Below are 21,881 nucleotides of genomic sequence, written 5' to 3'. Positions count from 1 at the left end.
GCAACGATATAGTCTTTATGATGCTGATAAGTCATTATATATAATGATATTATAATAATATTTTATTTCATTTAGATATGGGCATATGTTTTTCGCGCCCATCATTTCTTTATGTTGATGTTTAATAGGTGACCGTGTTTCAACATAAATTACTATGTATTTATTTTAAAATTACAATTACAATAGACACAGTTTAAAACTGTAAACAAAAGATAGATTATTGTGTATTTATTGTAAAATTACAATAGACACAGTTTAAAACTGTAAACAAAAGATTGATTACTGTGTATTTATTGTAAAATTACAATACATTACAATGTAAATAGAGTTACATCACGGTAAATTAGAATGTATTTAGTTGTTACAAATCGGAAAGCAATGCCACACGAAATGGGCAAGCAATACCATTACTACAATTGCAGTCGCTGGCACTACTACTACTACTACTACTACTACTACTACTACTACTACTACTACTACTACTACTACTACTACTACTACTATTACCACTACTACTACTAGTACTGCTACTGCTACTACTACTACTACTACTACTACTACTACTACTACTACTACTACTACTACTACTACTACTACTACTACTACTATTACCACTACTACTACTAGTACTACTACTACTACTACTACTACTAGTACTACTACTACTACTACTACTACTCCGTAAATAATGCAATCCTTAATATCGCTTGCTTTTTTACCCAATTTAGTTATTTGCAATGTTTGTGGCTGATGATGATGATGGTGATGATGGTGATGTTAATGATGATGACAATGATGATGGTGATGATGACGATGGTGATGACGATGGTGACGATGATGATAATGGTGGTGATGATAACGATGATGAATTTAGTCTAACTTCCTCAATTAGTTTAAATGGAATTTTTTTTATTGATTTATTGTCAGCTGTTAGTTCCGACTGATCGTTCATAAAGACCAACAAAAAGATACAAAAGTATTGTTGTTGTTGTTAATGTTGTTATTGCTGACGTTGTTGTTGGTGATGGTATTGGTGTAAGTGTTGTTATTGTTGTTGTTGTCATGTTGATGTTGATGTAGTTGACGTTGTTGTTGGTGGTGATGGTATTGTTGTTGTTGTGTTGATGTTGTTGTTGTTGATGATGTTGATGATGTTGTTGTTGTTGTTGTTGTTTTGATGTTGTTGCGTCAACAGTGGTTTCAATATCGGCTTACAATTTATATTTTTGAGAAGTCACAAAATCACAGTATCTCATTAACAAAAGTTTCAAGAATTTAACAAGTTGCGTATGTGTTTATTTGTATGTGCGTGTGTGTGTGAAAAAGTTTTGTTCGTGTGTGTGTGTGTGTGTGTGTGGATGTATGTATGTGTGAGAAAGAGAATGTGTGTGTTGTGTAGGTGTGTGTAGGTATGTGTGTGTGTGTGTTTGCTTTTGTGCATGTGTATATTTTTTCAAAAGTGTACATTTAAAATTTTATCGGATTACACTCGTTTGTTGTTGTTGCTGTTGATGATGCTGTTGTTGATGTTGTTGTTGTTGTTGATGTTGTTGTTGTTGTTGTTGTGGTTTTTTCTTTTATTTTAAACCCACACAAATAGATGGATAGGTTTTCTATCGATTTTCAGAATAGTTGTGGTAGTAGAGGATATTGATCAAAATTTTCAGTGGATGACGTTGTTGTTGTTGTTGTTATTGATGTTTGTTGTTGATGTTGTTGTTGTTGTTTTTATTGTCGTTACAAAACATACAAACAACAACAAAAAAACATACAAAAACGTACACAGACACATCCATACATACAAAAACACATACAAATTAACAAGCAAACACTCACACATACATACAAACAAACACACATACCAACAAACACACATACAAACACACACACATACAAACAAACACACACACATACACTCACAAATATGTTTACATCTTATTCATCTCGTATGTCAATCGATCGACAATATGAAAGTGTCTTTTTTATTATAACTGTTATTATTATTATTTGATTATTATTATTATTATTATTATTATTATTATTATTATTATTATTATTATAGCTGATAATAATAATTATGTTAATAAATATTATTTAAAAAAGAAACAAATTATGTTTTAAATAGTGGATTGATAAACATTTATAAACTAAATTTATCCTTTAAAGTTTCAAGAAAAAATTTTTCAGTCTTAAGAGAGTCAGAGAATGAGAAGTGAAGAAAGAAGGGAGAAAGAGAGAGAGAAAGAGAGAGAGAGAGAGAGAATGAAAGAGAGAGAGAGAGAGAAAGTTAATTGAAAACGGGTAGAGAGAAATATCAAAAAATGAAATATCTTTGCAAAGAACGGCCTAAGAAAGAGACAAATATGTATCAACCCACCAAAAGCATGGAACAATAAATAAATTATTTTCTATTATTGTTCATAATAATAATTATAAATATTATTGTTTGTATTATTATTATTATTTATTAATTTTAATAATATTTCAACTTCATTTCAAATTTCAAATTATTTACTTGTTTTGAGTAAAGGGTCTTAAAACAGTGTTAACTATTAAGAACTTCGAAATAGATTGAATGATTGAATTAACGAACAATCGAACGAACGAATGCAGAATGATTGATTGATTGAATTAGTAAATGAATTAATAGATTAGAAATTGTAAATATCTGTAAAACGTCTTTATTTAATATAAAAATCATGTACATTATCTCCGTAATGTTCAATCTTATAATATTAATATTATTTCGACACTATAAATATATTTATTTATTATTAATATTATATTATTATTATTATTAAATTAATTATATTTATTACTATTATCTAATGTTTTTTTTTAAATTAGCAAAAATTCATTTTATATCCGATATCTGAATTGGCCAGAAAAACAAACTCTATTCTCTTTATTTATATGCGTGTGTGCGTGTGTGTGAAAGTGTGTGTGCGTGTGTGCGTGTGTGTGTGTGTGTGAAAGTGTGTGGTGTGTGTGTGTGCATTTTTTTTATTACTCTATTTCACTTGCAATATTAGCTTTGGATATGTCCTTTCGCACATTTAAAATATGCACCGTACTCTCTTTTCCTCTTCTCTCTCTCCCTCTTTCTTTCCATTTTTCTCTTTTTTTGTCTCTCTCTCTCTCTTTCTCTTTCTCTCCTTCTTTTTTTCTCTTTAATTCCATCTTCTCTCTTTCTTGCTTTCTTTCTTTCTTTCATTCATTCACTATTTATTTTTTTTTAATATTACTTCATTTCAGTTTATAACATACTTTCGTGTCCTGTCTTTTAACATCCTCTCTCTCTCTCTCTCTTTCTCTCTTTCTTTCTTCTCTCTCTCTTTTTTCTTTCTCTCGTTCTCTTTGTCATTCGTATTTTCTCTTTCTCTCTCTCTCTCTCTTTCTCACACTCTTTCATTCTTTCTTTTTATTTCTTTCTCTCTCATTCTCACACTCTTTCATTCTCTCTTTCTCTCTCTCTCTCTCTCTCTCTCTTTTCCAATCCTTCTCTCTCTTTCTTTTGGCATAAACAACAACAACAACCATCCCAATTAGAATGACTGATCAACTCATTTGCATGAAGTCTCATGTTACTATCCTACATAGGCACGTATCGCTCAGCCAAGTACCAACCCCACCAACTGATCAACAATTAGAAATAAATTGAATGATTAATTAACTTAGAATTAATTAAATTAAATTAAATAATTTGAACAAGATGTGAAAATGTGAGAGCCAACTAAATTTGAAAAATTACTGAATAAAAGATGATTCAACTAAAGCTGAAAACAAATTTTTTAAATGAAATTGTATGAGAGGTCAACAGAGTTCAATCCCACTTTTGCATTCATAAGTACCAACGACACACACACACCACACACACACACACACACACACACACACACACACACACATAGTAGTAGTTGAAGTAGTAGTAGTAGTAGTTGTAGTAGTAGTTGTAGTAGTAGCAGTAGTAGTAGGAGTAGTAGTTGTAGTAGCAGTAGTAGTAGTAGTTGTAGTAGTAGTTGTAGTAGTAGTAGTAGTAGTAGGAGTAGTAGTTGTAGTAGCAGTAGTAGTAGTAGCAGTAGTAGTAGTTGTAGTACTAGTAGTAGTAATAGCAGCAGCTGTTGTATTTTTTGAGTGGCGAATCCGAATAAAACTAAATTTAAGGTTTTGAAATATTTTCAAGTAGCCGATAAAAATTTCGTTTCAATGACAGACTCTAGCGAGAGGAAATTAAATATATATTTCTGTCTCGTTAAGTTGGAACATTACAACTGCAGCTGTTGCTAAAGTGGCCTTACTGTCGACCCATTATGAGCAATGCTATCATTAAAAGTCAGTAAATCCCCGTATTTATTAATGAAACAAGAATATTTATCATTTTCAGTATTGAGACATGAATAATGATTATTAAGAACTAGGAACCACAACTCGATTATTCATTGGAATGTGGCTCTGATATTGTGAATTAAGCTGATATTGTGAATTAAGTTACTAGATTCATGTAGCATTCAATCCCCTAATTTGGCTTGATGTCAGGTTTAGGCCAAATTTTTAATTTAACAATTTTGTCTATGTCTTAATTTACGTAAACAGAATGCGTTTTAGTTGCCATATTAACGTGTCATTCATTCAATTATTCACTCACTCATTTAATTATTCACTCACTCATTTAATTATTCACTCACTCATTTAATTATTCATTCACTCATTTAATTATTCACTCACTCATTCAATTATTCATTCATTCATTCAATTATTCATTCATTCATTCGTTTGCTCATTCATTTGATAACATTCCTCTAGCTGAAAAGTTCAATTTTCATTTAAACCATCACTTTTTAAAATTCAGAACAGTAAATTGTTGAGCATAGTTATTAGGAAATTGCTTTTAACCATCATAGCTGTTAGTTAAAGCATCTTTATTTGAACAAAAGTTGGAATATTATCTTAGCAAAGAACTGTTAAACTGGATAGACATGAATTGCTAACTGTCTTTGTCAACAGCTTCTTTAACATTCTAAAAAAAATTTTTTAAATTGTGTTACTGGGTACTCGGCTTTGGCGGGATGGTAGATCAGCTATTCGCGACTATTCGCGACTATTCGCGACTATTCAGTCAAATTCACTATTCGGTGCATCTCTAATTATCATCGTCTTCGTCATCGTCGTCGTCATCATCGAACAAACCTACATTCGAAGTTTGGCATACTCATATACGGATATGACTAAAATTATCGTCAATTAGTAGCTAAGAAAGTAATTATGTATGTATGTATGTATGCATGTATGCATGTATGTATGTATGTATGTATGTATGTATGTATGTATGTGTGTGTGTGTGAGTGTGTGTGTGTGTGTGTGTGTGTGTGTGTGTGTGTGTGTGTGTGTGTGTGTGTGTGTTTATGTATGTATAAATGTATGTGTTTGCGGTACTCTCACATACCTATTTAAATGAAAGCTCAGTTAACTACATTAATTTATTATCATTTGTATTAAAAATTACATACATACATTCAAACAAACATACACATTTAGATACGTACATACAAACAAACAAACATACAAACATATATACATACAAACAAACAAAAATGCGTGCATGCATTTCGTTCCGTTAATTTGGCTGCAATTGAAGTAGAAAAAATTTTTTCAATTCATTATTTTCCAAGTTTTGAAAATTTTGCTTTAAAATTTGAAAAAATTTTGGATACTTTATTCATAGCATAGTTTTAATGGAGTAATTACAACAACAGCAGCAGCAGCAGCAACAACAACAACAACATCAACAACAACAATAATAATAAACAACAATAATAATCATAATGTCCGAATTAAGAGTTTCCACCCAAAAACCTTGGGGCTTGTACAAAAGATTGTCATCAATACAACATCAACAACAACAACCAACCAACGAATAACAGCAACGACGACGACGATTGTAGTAGTTGTAGTAACAAAGTTAGCCACACCAGCCTCAAAAGCAGCCCTTATTATACGGATACTGTAAATAATAATAATAATAATAATATAAATAATAATAATAAAAATAATAAACGTATTGATAATGATAACGATGTTGGGAATGATGATGATGATGTTGAAAGTATAGTGCGGTCATTAGTCTGCGGTGAGATGAAGGTTTGTCCTCAACTTTCTTCAAAGATCGTCCGTGTTTTTATAAGTTCTACATTTTCCGGTGAGTTTATTCATTCACTCGTTCATTCATTCGTTCATCTATCCATTTATTCATTCATTCATTCATTCATTCGTTCATTCATTCATTCATTCAGACATGGTGCATGAGAGAAACGTTTTAATGGAGAGTGTATACCCAGAGTTGAAAAATTTTTGTAGAGAAACTTATAGACTAGAATTTCAGGTTTATTTTTATTCATTCATTCATTACATCAATCATTCATTTATTCACTCATTCATTCATTCACTCATTCATTCATTCATTCAATCAATCATTTATTCATTCATTCATTCATTCATACATTCATTAATTCACTCATTCAATTTTTCTAATATTCATCCATTCAATCATACATACAACAAAATGACAGACAAAAACCTTTTGAAATTGAACCCGACAACTGCAGCGTAGAAACCAGACGCCATAACCACTACACTATCAAAATCACCATTTTATTTATTCATTCCATTTTAAATGAAATGGATTCAACTGATCGTCTAATTTGGCGCAAAAAGTTGATGGCAATGAAAACAAAGTCCTACCTCGGAAAACCGGGTCTCTGGACGCTGTCTTTGAAGAAAAAAATAAATAAATAAACGAAGATTGATTGATTGATTTAGAATTTATTTTGAAAAACCGAGAATTATTTTTCGCCAGATGGTAGACTTGCGCTGGGGTATACGCGAAGAGGCACACGACAACCATACCATCATTGATTTCTGCCTGAAGGAGATTGAGAACTGCCGGAACATGTCCATCGGTCCTAATTTCGTTGTTAGTGAAGATGGCGGCCGTGATGGTGATGATGATGATGATGATGAAGACGACGATGATGAGATGATGATGATGAGATGTTGATGTTGATGAGGCTGATGAAGATAATTAGAATAACGATGAAAACAATGATGATAATAACGATGTAATAAAAAATACGTACATCAACAAACGATGACGATCACAATAATGATGCTGGCGATGACGTTGCTGCTGCTACCGCTGCTACTACTGCTGCTGCTGCCGCTACTACAACTACTACTAAAAAGATTACTGATGATGATGATGATGATGATGTAGATGATGACGATGACGATAATTTGGATAAATGGATAATTTTTTCAGGTCTTACTGGGGCAAAAATATGGGTTCCGTCCTTTCCCGCCAATCATCGTCTCGGACGAGTTTGAAGCTATCAGAGATGAACTACTGGCAAATGTGGTTCCTGCTGCTACTGCTGCTGCTGCCGATAATGATGATGCAACATCATCACCACCAACAATAATAACAACAACAACATTAGAATCATCGTTAGCCACAACAACACCATCAACATCATCATCATCTCAATCGTCATTATCATCAACAACAACATCGTCATCACAACCATTATCAATTACAACATCAACAACAACAACAACAACAACAACAACATCAACAACAACAACAACAACGTCAGTTACGCTAGAAGAGATCAAACTACTTGACGATTGGTTCCGCAAAGACACAAATGTTCTACCCTACGAATACGTCCTCCAGCCAATCAGCTCTCTCCTACCAGATTTCGGGAATGAGGTCAAATTATTTGACCTACTTTTGTTTTCTTAATCTAACGATCGTTGAAATTTAGTGTAATGGTTAAAGAGTCTGTATTCCGCGTCGCACTGACTGGCTTCAACTGCAAGACGGTTCTGTGAACATGTGTGATGCATTTCTTTTGCCACATGCGTGTGTGTCTGTGTGCATGTGATTTTGTGGAAATTTGATTTAATACTCTATAAAAGATAAAACATAGTTAATCGTTATAAATTTTTTTTTCATCATCATCACCATCATCAACACCACCATCCTCATCACCATCATCAACACCACCATCCTCATCACCATCATCAACACCACCATCCTCATCACCATCATCAACACCACCACTAATACCGTCATCACCATCATCATCAACACCATCACCATCATCATCATCAGGAAAACCAAGAGAAGCACAGAGCAGCGCAAAGAGTCTGGGATCGAATACGCCTTCAGCTGCTGAACATCTTAAGGAAGGGTGCCAACTTGTGTCTGGGAGGCAGCAAGCTCTCCCCAGAGGCCGCAAATAAATATTTCGTTTCAGGTTCATAGGTCATGATGATGAAGAGGATGATGATGATGATGTTGAAGAGGATGATGGTAATGATGATGATGAAGAGGATGATGATAATGATGATGATGACGATGATGGTGAGATAAACACAGCAACGACAACAGCTCCAACATATGATATAGGTAAGTATCAGAAGAGATAGAATTACAAGGGAACAGCTGCATGAACAAAACACACACACAAACAAACAAACACACAAACAAACACACAAACAAACAAACACAAGCAAACACAAACAAACACACACAAACAAACACAACACAGTTACAGAGTATGAAATAGAAAGAGGTCTATTGAACGTAGAAGACTCACTAGACACATGCCTTTGCTTCGTCAGAACGGTTGAAAACCTCGAACAAAATCGTCACATGCCAAGAGCGAGGTATTTCATTTTCTAATTTGAAAAACATTTCATGAAGCGCTATATAAATTAGATGAGACGATAGTGTAATAGTTAAGATGCTTGGCACCGATGCAGCAGTGACCAGGTTTGATTGCGAAGAGATCCACACTTATCACACGCAATCTGTGTGATGCGTTGTGAGAAGTTCGCTTACATACACTGTCTTTGCGAAAAAACATACCATTTATAAGTACAAATTATAAAAAAGTACTAGAGTATTAGAATCTAAGGACGAATTTTTACAGGTACTTAGGTGTTTAAGTACAAAATTTCGGTACTTTAGTACGTACCCGAGTGCAAATGCACTTAACTGCTATGCATATATAATACATTTACATATGATGACGCTATGTTAAAACACTTGTGCTATAGTCATACTAGAATACTGCGTGTTATATCTTCCAAGGTTGTATTTGGATTTTCTCGACTCCAACACTGACGAAATCGACTTAAACGCCCAGCACCTGCTCAACGAACTACTCAACGAAAAAATCGCTAACCGACTTACCGATGAAAGGAATTACGAATATTTTAAGGTGCATCTCTATTTTTTTCATTAATATTCGTAGTTTATTTATTAATATCTTAAATTTCTGCTATTATTTTTAAATTTAATATATTAATGTTCAATTAATGTTTGAAATGAAAAAATTGTTATTTTTCTATAATTTAAAATCATAGTATCAACATAAATGTCAGCTGAAAGTTCTCAAATTTTTTCTCACGTTATTTCAATTCCAGTTGGAATGGACCGACAGCGTTAATCGAGACCCGGCAGAGGACGACGAATACTTGCGAATATTTTGTGACTCATTTCGCGAAAAAATGCAATGGCTGATTAACAAATCGGCCCAGAAAATCAACAAAATCAACTCCATGCCGAAGATGGTTGAAATAGTCCAACAACTGGAGATGTGCAAGTGTCGTAGCGAAAGTTTAAGGGGGCGAGATGGCGCCCTCAACAAAGTTCGTCTCTATTTGACGTCACCAACATCAAACAGCACATCCCTACCTACGCCATCAACTTCGTCATCGTCCTCATCTCCAAATAAGCCTCTTGTGTTGTTTGGTGAGTCAGGCTGTGGAAAGACTTCGGTCAGTGCCAAGGTTAGTAGATGTGTGTGTGTGTGTTTGTATATGTGTATGTGTGTATGTATGTGTTTGTCTATGTATGCGTGTGTTTGTTTGTGTGTACGTGCAGTAGAAGTTTGAAACAAATCAAATGCAAAAATATAAGTTTGGGAAATGGTATTTCATTCGCCAGGTAGCACACGAAGCAAGGAGCTGGTATCAAGAATACAATGGCACTGACCCAGTTGTCGTTTTCAGATTCTTAGGTGAGATTGCTATGTTTCAATTTCAAACTCCTACAAATTTTGACGTTCAGTTCTGTTAAATCGCTTCTATATTTCCAACTGCATTAAAATTGATTAAATTCCTTTAACTATTGAAATTAATTTAAATGATTTGATTACGTAAGAATTGAAATGTTTGTTTGAAATATTTGTTTGAAATGTTTGTATGAGATGTTTATTTGAAATGTTTGTTTGAGATGTTTATTTGAAATGTTTGTTTGAGATGTTTATTTGAAATGTTTGTTTGAGATGTTTATTTGAAATGTTTGTTTGAGATGTTTATTTGAAATGTGATTTCAGGAACAACATGTTATAGTTGCAGTGTCCGGCTGATGTTGGGCAGTGTGTGCTGGCAGATTGCGAGGGCCTACGACCTGCCAGCCAACGATATCCCATCCGATTATCCTGGCCTCGTCTTCTACTTTCACGAGTTATTGAAGGTAATTTATTCTTTCTCAGTTTTAAAATTAATTTTTTTTTCAGCAAAAATAAGTTTTAAAATTTAAAATAACTTTTAAATTTTTTTAAATAAATTGTTTAAATTCTAGAAATCTAGCGAAGCACGACCGTTGGTGTTAATATTTGACGGTTTGGACCAGTTGGCTTCGACTCATAGAGCCCACGGACTCGCCTGGCTGCCTTTCTACTTACCCGATTATTCGAGAATTATTGTATCTACGGTTCCGGATAAATACGGAATTTTTTCAATCCTATCAACCCAACTGGCCGATGTGAGGCACAAAAACTTTGAGGAAATCAAACCGCTGGGTGTTCAACTCAGTTTCGATCTCATCAAAGAGTGGCTCGACGCTACCGGCATCGGGTTAACCGAGGTACAGTTCCGAATAGTTGAAGATGCCCTGGATAACTGCAGTTTACCATTGTACACAACGTTGGTCTTCGAACAGATTCGACAGTGGAGGTCCTACTACACGCCCGATCAAACGGTCATCGAGAAAACGATCGAAACAATCATCAGCTCACTCTTCGATCGGATTGAGCTGGACCACGGAGAAGTCTTCGTTGCGCATTCGCTTTCTTATCTGACCGCATCACGAGAAGGTTTAAGCGATGTGGAGCTAGAAGATGTCCTCTCCTTAGACGATAAAGTACTGAATGATGTCTTCCAACACTGGCTGCCTCCACTTAGAAGAATTCCACCTCTCCTTGTACCTCGGTTGCAACTCGAACTTTCTAGTTACATCATTCAGAGGGAAACAAATGGAACGATGGTTTACTATTGGTACCACGCTCAGTTCATCGATGTAGCAAAGAAAAGATATTTATCGAACGGGACCCACAAGACGTATATTCATCATATTTTAGCTCATTACTTTCTCGGAACGTGGGGTGGCGGAAGAAAGAAAGCATACACCTGTCCAGAAAAACAAATGAAATTAATGGCTACGCGTAATTTTGAAGGCTCGGAAGACAGAAAAGTTCCGAATCAACCGCTAGTTTTTGGTAGAACAAGTTGCGATGTTTCTGAAAATAATGCCGGCGCCAAGCCTAATTATAATCTCAGAAAACTCTGCGAGTTGCCGTATCATCTTCTTGAAAGTCGTATGTACATTGATCTCACGCAACAAGTTCTGTTCAATTACGAATGGCTCTACACCAAACTGACTGCCCTCTCGTTACACGACGCCATTTCAGATTTTACGCTTACCGTTCAACAGTACAACAACAAAGAAGACATCTCACTTTTGTACAGCGCATTAAGGATGAGCGGGTCTCAAATAAATTCCAACCCGAGATCTCTGGCTTTGGATCTCATTGGCAGACTGTTGCACTACTACAACGACCACGAGAGGTACCACAACATCAGAAGGCTGCTGCAACAATGCGACCAACAATCCCTAAAACATTCAGCCCTCATTCCTCTTCAACAGTGCTTTGAACCGCCTAAATTGGCAGTGCTGTTTGTTTTAGAGGGTCACAACCAGCAGGTTAGTGATATCGTAATCAACGACGAAACCAACGAGTTGATTTCAGTATCCAAAGATGGATATCTAGCGTTTTGGGATTTGGTTGGAGGAGAAAGAAGTCGAACTATCGATATATCATCTTTGAATCCTGGCAGGTTAACTCGATTGTTTCAGTCAAAAGATGGCAAGTATCTCATCGTTGATTCAGATTTCAATGAAAGTCCGATATTTGTGCTGGACACGAAAATCGGTCAAATACTTTCGAAATGTGGCTCCAGGGAAGCTACGACCAGGCGAGGATTTGTCGCCGGTAACTTATTTTGCAGGCAAAAAAGTATCATAGATATCGAGGAGGGCGAACAGATAAAAAGAATTGAAGAGTTTACGAGCAATAGAAACTACGTGGCGTGCACTCTTACGCCAGATGGCCAATCAATCTTACTGGCTGAATCAGATGAGATCAAAATGTTCGATATTAAAGATGGCACGTTAATAAAATGTTTAAAAAATGCGGATGAAAACACGGTCAACGTCATGCGAGTGACCGAAGATAGTCGAGTTTGCTACTGCGGTTCGGCTATTAGCTTGCTGTTCTCAGCATACGATATTGATAAATCGAGTGATACATTTGGTCAGCAGTTGTTGAAGTTTGACTGTTCGAAGTACTTAAACAACTGTTTCGTGCCATCTTCGATTTCAATGTCTGGTTTGATGCAGGAGATATGGGACATCAGCCTGTGCACGAGCAACTCCTACTTAGTTTTAATAAACGTCTGCAATCACTCGTTAATTTCGTACAGCGTTAAAACGAACATCTCAACCGGAATGAAGCTAGAGGTAGACAGCAACAAACGCTCTTCGAGAATGAAGCCAACATCCGGATTTAACAAATCCGTGTATAACTACGATGGATCGTTGGTTCTGGCAAGTCACAGCAATTTTTTGAGCATATGGAAAAGTGAAACTGGTGAGTTTCTTCAAAAAATAACAATTCATTCCACAAGTGACTTTCCATACCCGTGGTGCGTCTCGAAAACTCGAAATATTCTGGCGACCGGATCAACGATAGATACCGCGGTTAGGGTCTGGGATCTGGACAGAACTGACAATGTGGATTCATCGGATCTGAAAGTTTACACGAACCCCATCGACTGCACGGCGTGCGATACTAACAACAGACTCGTGTACGTTAAATCATATTACGGACTGAATTCTAGTTCAAATGGTTACAAGTTTTTCGACCGATTTGCTATCGATGTTTGGAACGTGTCAACTGGAAATTGGAAATGTTTTATACCATTTTTCAAATACGGACGTCTGATAGAGATGAAGTGTTCGCACGATGGAAAGTACCTCGCCTTGCTTTTGAACTCGCTCAGTCAGTGGTATGTGGTGGTTTTGAATATATACGAAGACGAAGTTCAGTGTGCGGCGGGTCACGATGTGGATTGGCAGTGCAAGCAGTTCGAGTTTGGTCCCGACTGGGAGTACATGGCCTCCTACGCCAGTCTCGATAATGAGGATGAAGTCATTCTTTGGAATGTTAAGAATAATAAAAAAATCGTCAGCTTCCAGGAGGCCAAAAATCCGATTTTTACTTTGGATAGTCAGTACTTGCTGTACATCGACGCTGGAGTGAACATTATTATTTATAGCCTAATTAACTTCGCTCCAGCCAAATGTCAGGTTCAAATCTTTCCAAACAAATTAACGTGCATTCCGTTGAAGCATCACTGCATCCTGGTTACGTCATTCAAAGAAAACTTTTCAAAAGTATCAGTGTGGGACTTCCACGGAGCGGGCAGAGTTAAATGCGAGATGCAAAACATAAGCAAGAATGGTTTCGCCGATGTTTCTAAGAACGGCCAGCTGGCTGTAGATGATCTCTTGCAGGTGTACGATATAAACACAGGCGTCCTAGTCAAAAAATTTCAATATGTCAGTAACCTCAAAGACTCAACTGAGAAATTAAATTCCGTTGAAACAACGAAATCGAAACTAGTGAGATTGACATATGACGGTCTGTACTGCATCTGGTTTGAAGAGAGCACCTACCTTATGAAGGTGGGCAGTGTTGTGAATGGTCATTTGATAGCTCAATCGAATCTTCACGAAAACGTCACATCTCTGGAGACCATGGATTGCGGATATGTAATTTTTTGCGGCCGACAGGACGGACATATAATCACGATGAAGTTGATTCCTCCAGCGGAAAACAGCTCGTCAGCAGCTGGAGTCTTATCAAATTACAAACCGAAAAATGAGAAAGATCGTCGCCATTACATTCTCGATTTAGAGCCCTGCACGAATGCGACCGTTCAACAGTTCGATCGGTTATTTCAGCAACCATCACAACATATCGACGACGCCGAGATCCGCGTGGCGTCGTCCGACGTTTACAACCAGCTGTCGAAACACGCGGAGCTACCAAAGTTATTCACATTCTTGAAACCCAAAACTTCCGTCTCCAAATTATCGAACTCAAATTTAACAGCACCAAACAGTCCAGCCATTTTGATGTTTGCCCAGCGAAATAATATCTTTCCACCTAGCGGCGAAATAAAATTTTCACCGAAACATAAAAAATTGGCCGATTTTACTAGTTTTAGTCGAAGTTCAATGAGTCTGCCAAGAAAAAAGACAGATATAAAGCCAGATATTCGCTTAGTGACCTCGAGTTCCGCCAGTTTAGAAACGGATAATAGCGCCAGTAGCCAAAACTCACCGCCACTCATCAACACGGTCAGTCCTGTTTTTGACACTTCCAAAAAGTATAAAAGCGCGCAAGATCTCTGCAAGCTAGATGGGTCACTGAGCAGGTCCAGTTTGGACAGTTTGATCGATAAAGTTGATAAAAAATGTAGACATGAAGAGAAGAATAAAACAGATTTTGTAGAAATTGTAGAAAATTCCAACAAAAAAGAATCTAAAAAAATTAAATCCAAGACCGTAAATACGTTAGGGAGGCACAGTCTGAAGATGCCGAAACAAAAAGCGCGAAATAAATTTTTAGCTTTTTTCTCGCATTTGAAATCGGACAAAAAATAAGAATTAACAATTACTTGATTATAAATTTTTTTCAAATTATTTAATTTTTCAACTTATTGCGTAGTATATTTATTTATTTGAATGATTGTTAAATAAGATTTCAATGAACTTGTGTTGAAGATGTTTTCACAGTTGAATACACATTGAATGACAATTACATTGGTCAACATTAAAATTAGTGAATCTTAAAACTGTTAACTTTTAATCTTAATGCATGTAAAACAAATTGAAAGCTTAATTCGAATGTTTGAATCAAATAAAATATTCCGTTCAGCGCAAGAGACTCTTCATACTTCCGTAATGATATCGCTTTGCAATTGCCTTTGCTTCACGAGATTTAAGACGTTGTTGGCCAACCTGTTTGTCGTCATCCAAATTATTTTGAGAGGCAGTCAAATTATTGAAAACGTTCTTTATCGATCCTTGGTTTCTTTTGGCGTTTGCTAATCCTTCCGGTTTAATGGTTCTGAGAGCTTGGAATTTATTTGCAGCCGGCAAATCTCCAACCAGTGCTAACGCCATGTTTTGACCTTTCTGCATTTTTAAGAAGTCTTCACTGACGTTTGCTGTTTTGTGGATCTGCTTGGCAGGCGCATTGTCCAAGTATCCCTTCATGCACTCATCCATGACTCCTCTTCTATTCTTCTCACTGATTGCAACTCCTTCCGGCTTGACGGCTCTCTGGAAGTGAGGTTTATCGACGTAGCTGTCGTTTTCATTTTGATTCAGCACCGACTTCATGCTGCCTACCACATTTCTACGATGAGCTTCATTCATGTAAGGTCTGCCGTCGTTGTGTTTGTGCTGGACGGGGTTCTCCACTCTTTCAACGTTTGAAGTAGCATCATCAGGAATACTTAAATTTTCACTTTTATTTGAACTGTCTGTGCTAGTGCAGTGTTGAAATATTTTAAGCATTTCTCTTCCCTGCGATCTTTCATAAGTTTCTCTGGCGACCCTTGATGGACAGCGTAGCGGACGAGCAGCAGTTGGAGGTCGGTGGTCAGACTGCTCTTCGTGGAGGAACCACACGTCAGATTCTGCTCTCGGGTGGGCACCAACTCGAGATTCGGGCCTCCAATCGGTTGTTTCCACATTATCATTCTCCGCGAAATTTTCATCTTGAACCATGTAATCACCCGCGTAACCATTGACGTTTCTCTCTTTGTACGCGAGTGCATCACCATTTGTCAGTCGAGTTTTGAGAGGTTTGTCCAATTCCCCTTCTTCATCACCATCTTGTTTGCCTTCCTCGTTCAGTTCGCCGTTCTCTGGGTGAGTGAACCAGTTCGGTGTTTGGTGCTTCCCTCTGATTTTGTTGCTGTTAAGTTCAACTTGATTTCGATTTATTCCACTACGCGAAAAAATTATATTATCAGACCCGATCGCATCAATATTGACGATGTTGCTGTTGTTGTTGTTGTTGTGGTTGCTTGAAGTGTAGGACTGCGTTTCTTGCTTTTGTTTAATAGTTTTTGCATCATCCGATCTCAACCTGACGTTCAAAGGCGGTCTGTAGTTTTTGTTCTTCTCATGGTTGTACCAGTTCGTGCTCTGATCGGCCAGGTTGAATTGTTTACGGGTATTTTGATGGGCGTCGGCGTTTATAGATTGTTGTTGTTGTTGGTGGTGGTGGTGGTGGTCGCGATTGTTTTGCTGACGGGATGACATGATTCTCGGAGTGTTGCTTACCGATCTGACGGTCAGGCAGTTTGAAAGGTCAAGGTCGTCGTTGTCGTCGTGTCGGAACCAGTTTCCAGTTTGTTTGTTCCTCTGCGCGTATATGGAACCTTCAGGTCGGATTCGCGAGAAGAAATTTGGAGTGTCGGTCATATTTTTTTTTGTTTGCTGAAGGTCTCTGTTGTTGATGGTCAGTTTTTTGGGTGATCAGTGCTGTTTTGTTGTTGATGTTGTTATCTGTTGTTAATGTTTTTATCTGTTGTTAATGTTTTTATAAAGTTGTTGTGTTGTTGTTGGCGATGATGTTGTTGTTGTCGATGTTATTGTTACTGATGACGTTGTTGTTGTTGTTTTTTCTTATTAGTCAGCTTGTCAACTTGACTGATCTGACAAGAAGATAATTTTGAAAATCCGCAAAATTTGACGTATCGATCCAGAAGTCTTTGCCTTTGTTTCTATTATTATTATTCCTTTGTTTTTATTATTATTATTGTTGTTGTTGTTGTTGTTGTAGTAGTAGTAGTAGTAGTAGTAGTAGTAGTAGTAGTAGTAGTAGTAGTAGTGGTAGTAGTAGTAGTGGTGGTGGTTGTAGTAGAGGCAGCAGCAAAAGCCTCAAAGGTTGTGATAATAGCAGCGGTAGTAGAAGCAGTAGTGGTAGCAGCAGTAGTAGGTAGTAGTAGTAGTAGTAGAAGTAGTAGTAGTAGTAGTAGTAGTAATGTACACTTGCTGTCTCTATTGTTTGACTCTCGGTAAAATAAAAAATTCTTACCCCAAATCCTCAAACGTTTTGATGAATCGATTTTCCAGTTGTAGTAGTAGTAGTGGTAGTTTGTTATTATTATTTATGTTATTATTATTAATACAGTTTTTGTTGTTGTTGTTTATATTATAGTAGTTAAAGAGAGAATGTTGCAGTTATTGAAGTTGTTAAAAAAAATGTCTAACAGTTTCGCTTTTGTTGTTGATGTTTTTGTTGTTTTTGTTGTTGATGTTTTTGTTGATGTTGTTGTTGATGTTGTTGTTGATGTTAATGTTGTTTTGATGTTGTTGTTGATGACGTTGTTAATGCAACAAAACAAACTCAATGTGTAATACTTTTAAGGAAATATACAAACGTGTAACACCGAAATCAAATTTGTAAATAATGCATGTATGTATGTATGTATATATGTATGTATGTATGTATGTATGTATGTATGTATGTATGTATGTATGTATGTATGTATGTATGTATGTATGTATGTATGTATGTATGTATGTATGTATGTATGTATGTATGTATGTATGTATGTATGCATGCATGTATGTATATGTGTAAGATTGAACAGGTCTGAACATGTGTATGTATGACGGTTGTCATGTCAACGAGGTATTAATAGGGATGTGTTGGAATCGAATAAGTAAATCTGCGAATGGATGAATGAATGAATGGATGAATGGATGAATGCATGCATAATTAAATGCATGAATGAATACTTGGATGAATGGTACAAAATGGTTCTGCCCCAACCAGAGATTACGATGAAAAACTTACAAAATGACAAAAGAGGGCACTAGCAATGATCAGCAAACCCGTGATGTTTTGAAATTATATCTGTCGATGATTTTGAATACATCTGCAGTGTACAGCACATACATGAGACTGCCGAGAACCGACACCTGTGGAACATCGTATGACAAAGTTTCAACATGTGTCAAGTTAGATCTAATCACTATCTGTGTAAGACCTGAAAGGTGTGACTCAATCGACTAAGAAACATCGCCCGATACTCCGAATGAATACTGGAGCTTGCGTAAAAGTGACAAAGGATTGGCACAATCAAAGGCAGAGCTCATGCCTAAAAGAGCAAGCAACATACATACAAACAAAATACATACATACATACAAACAAACATACATATATATATACAAACAAACATATTTACAAACAAACATACATACATACAAAAATATGTATAAGGGTATTTTATTGATTTGTACCGATGTGAAAACGCAGAAATGTATAATTTATTTCTTGCTTGTGAAGAATCTTTGGTTAATCATATTGTACTAGGAGGTTTATATTTAGTTTTTTGGTAATTTAGTATTTTTTGGCCTCTTTTGGCAATCTAAAAATGAAAAATTATTTATTGGCTAGTGGTTATTTATACTGTTGTTGTCGTGGTAGTAGTAGTAGTTGTTGTTGTTTTCATTGTTGTTGTTGTCCTTGTTGCTGCTATTTTTATTAGTAATAGTATTGTTATCAATATTATTATTATTATATTATTATTTTTATTATTATTATTGTTGTTATTATTACAGTCTTATATTATTATATATATTTTAATAATAATAATAAAATATAATAATAAAATAAATAATTATTATAGTCGTAATAGTAATTGTTTAAAAGGCGCATGTACGTATATTACTTTCCACTCAGAGTAAAGTTATGATTAATATGATTAATATGATTAATAACTTCAATGAACAGTCAGTTTCCATTGTTTATTATTCATCGTCGGTATTGCATTGTCATCGGTAACAATAATAATTATAAAATATTATTATTATTATTATTATTATCATTATTATTTTATTTTGAATTTTTCGACCAGTAAAATAGTTCTAATTAAGTTACACAATCTGAAGAACGTCGTTTTCGTTTCTGATGGCTTCAAATGCTCACCGAATCGTCACTGTAAACTGCATTGACGTCATCATCTGTTGACAACAACAACAATAACAATAATAATAATAATGATAATAATAATAAAAATAATAATAATAATAATGAGGATGGTTTTGGTGTTAATTTCAGTTAAATTTTCGCGCCCTTTTCATCATCTCCATCATCATCATCATCGTCGTCATCTTCTTCGTCATCGCTGCAATCATAATCCAACCAACACTCATCATAATCATCGTCGTCACCGTTGTAGGGATGGCGGAATTCAATCGGTAAATACTCGTCAGAGTATCTGTCGGTTCTCGATTTCATTAGTATCGATGGCTCTGAAACTGGAGACAGTTGACCCCTGATAGAAAGTCTGTTGGAATCGTCTGCCAAAATGTGCGTGTGCGTGCGTGTGTGTGTGTAGTGTGATATGCATATCAGGATACAAATTTTACACAAAAATTGTGGTATTTACCGACTGGTGGGGCCAGGAATGGACTGGTCCGCTTTCCGTTACCGTGTGCGTATCTTCTGTGGTCGTCTGCGTGTGTGTGCGTGTGTGTGCGTGTGTGTGTGTCATGGTACAAATTTTACACAAAAATTGTGGTATTTACACATTTTAGCGATGTCTTTCCCCCTAGACTGTTTAGGACTGCGCTTTTGACTGCCTTCTCTCACTCCTCTCTGCACCTCTAACAAATCGTATAGCAAATTAATTCACTGATTTAAAATATTAATTGATTAAAATGATTAATTGAATTAATTAATTAGTTAAAACTTTAATTATTTCAATGTTTTCTGACAAATCAGAGAGGCAAGTTCGAATGCGAGCAAGTCAACGCTTTAAACAAACAACCATTGACCATTACAGATTAAAAACCCCACCATCGGCGTGCCAGCCCTCGTGTGACGTCATCCGAGTTGAAGGGGCCAGGAGTGGGTTGGTTCGTTTTCCGTATCCGTGTGCGTATCTCGAGTTGTCGTCTGCGTGTGTGTGTGTGTGTGAGTGTGTGTAGTAGTAGTAGTAGTAGTAGTAGTAGTAGTAGTAGTAGTAGTAGTAGTAGTAGTAGTAGTAGTAGTAGTAGCAGTAGTAGTAAAACAAAATAATAGTCTTAATAACATAATTTGAATGATCTTCTCTTTATTTGGTATTCTTGTTGTTGTTGATGTTGTTGTTGTTGTTGCTGTTGGTCAAATGATGGAACATCATTATCATCATCATTGTTGCCATCATCGACATCATTATCATTACTTGCTGGCTGCTGTTGCTGCGGTTTATTCAGCTCCTTGTACTTTGTGGGGTATCTTGTACAAGGATATACAAATTATTATCCTTATTATTATTATTAGTAGTAGTAGTAGTAGTAGTAGTAGTCGTAGTAATAGTCTTATAAATAATAATTTTGAAATAATTTTTCAAAAACTCTGTAACTGTCTAAGATCAAAAGCCCGATTCGTGCATATGACTACTGCTACAACTGCTGCTACAACTACTACTGCTGCTACAACTACTACTGCTACTACTACTTCTACTGCTGCAGCTGCTGCTGCTACTACTACTACTTACTATAACTAATAAAAATAACAATAATGAGCATTACCATCACAATCATCGTCATTAGTAATAGTAGTAGTAGTAGTAGTAGTAGTAGTAGTAGCAGCAGCAGCAGCAGTAGAAGTAGTAGCAGCAGTAGTAGTTGTATCAGCAGTAGTAGTTGTAGCAGCAGTTGTAGCAGTAGTAGCAACAGTAGTAGTAGAAGTAGTAATGGTGGTAGTATATACTGTTTAAAAAATAATTTTCTAAAATAAACCTTCGGACGTCAAATGCCCAATTTGTACAGATGACCAGTAAGAAAGACGCAGCCAATAGCTTCATCGTTTTCATAATATAATTTAAAAAATAATTATTATTATTTAATAATAATAATTATTATTATTATTATTATTGTTGTTGTTATTGATATTGATATTTTTATTTTATTATTATTATTATTGTTAGTTAGTTAGTTGTCTAGAGATAAGTTTACACAGGAACTAAGTGTTTATGAAAAATTCAAGCGAGCGATATTCAAACAGAATGAAGAGTGTTAGTATATAAGTTGTTTACAGTATCAAGTAATTATTTATAATAATAAAATAATAATAATGATATAATTATATTATGTTTGAGATATTGAATAATAATTTATGTGTATTCAATTATTTGGTAAAATTATATATATATTACATATATATAACTTATAAATCATGAAAAATTGACAAAATTTCGAGCTTTTATAGAGATATTTAATATATATTCATACATAAATACATGCATACATATATGCATACATACATACATACGTACGTACATACATACATACATACATACATACATACATACATACATACATACATACATACATACATACATACATACATACATACATACATACATACATACATACATACATACGTACGTACGT

At 35.5% G+C, this 21,881-nt stretch overlaps 3 protein-coding genes across 3 annotated transcripts; 1 reads left to right on the top strand and 2 right to left on the bottom strand.

Annotated features, from left to right (window-relative positions):
* Positions 1 to 6,132: 6,132 nt before the first annotated feature.
* Positions 6,133 to 15,079, top strand: HELRODRAFT_164700 (hypothetical protein; the record flags this gene model as incomplete). The annotated part of the gene is made up of 11 exons (XM_009030696.1): positions 6,133 to 6,196; positions 6,291 to 6,379; positions 6,854 to 6,995; positions 7,650 to 7,765; positions 8,171 to 8,315; positions 8,610 to 8,727; positions 9,155 to 9,284; positions 9,490 to 9,855; positions 10,013 to 10,085; positions 10,404 to 10,543; positions 10,652 to 15,079. The coding sequence occupies 11 exons, from the start codon at positions 6,133 to 6,135 to the stop codon at positions 15,077 to 15,079; spliced, it is 5,811 nt and encodes a 1,936-aa protein (XP_009028944.1).
* A 270-nt stretch (positions 15,080 to 15,349) lies between these two features.
* Positions 15,350 to 16,912, bottom strand: HELRODRAFT_164699 (hypothetical protein; the record flags this gene model as incomplete). The annotated part of the gene is made up of 1 exon (XM_009030695.1): positions 15,350 to 16,912. The coding sequence occupies one exon, from the start codon at positions 16,910 to 16,912 to the stop codon at positions 15,350 to 15,352; it is 1,563 nt and encodes a 520-aa protein (XP_009028943.1).
* A 2,799-nt stretch (positions 16,913 to 19,711) lies between these two features.
* Positions 19,712 to 21,292, bottom strand: HELRODRAFT_164698 (hypothetical protein; the record flags this gene model as incomplete). Its single annotated transcript, XM_009030694.1, has 5 exons — positions 19,712 to 19,802; positions 19,896 to 19,957; positions 20,297 to 20,400; positions 20,669 to 20,721; positions 21,228 to 21,292. The coding sequence occupies 5 exons, from the start codon at positions 21,290 to 21,292 to the stop codon at positions 19,712 to 19,714; spliced, it is 375 nt and encodes a 124-aa protein (XP_009028942.1).
* Positions 21,293 to 21,881: the final 589 nt, after the last annotated feature.

This window comes from Helobdella robusta, assembly GCF_000326865.2.
Source record: "Helobdella robusta unplaced genomic scaffold HELROscaffold_7, whole genome shotgun sequence".
NCBI lineage: Eukaryota > Metazoa > Annelida > Clitellata > Rhynchobdellida > Glossiphoniidae > Helobdella > Helobdella robusta.
This window is presented reverse-complemented; position numbering and strand designations above follow the sequence as displayed.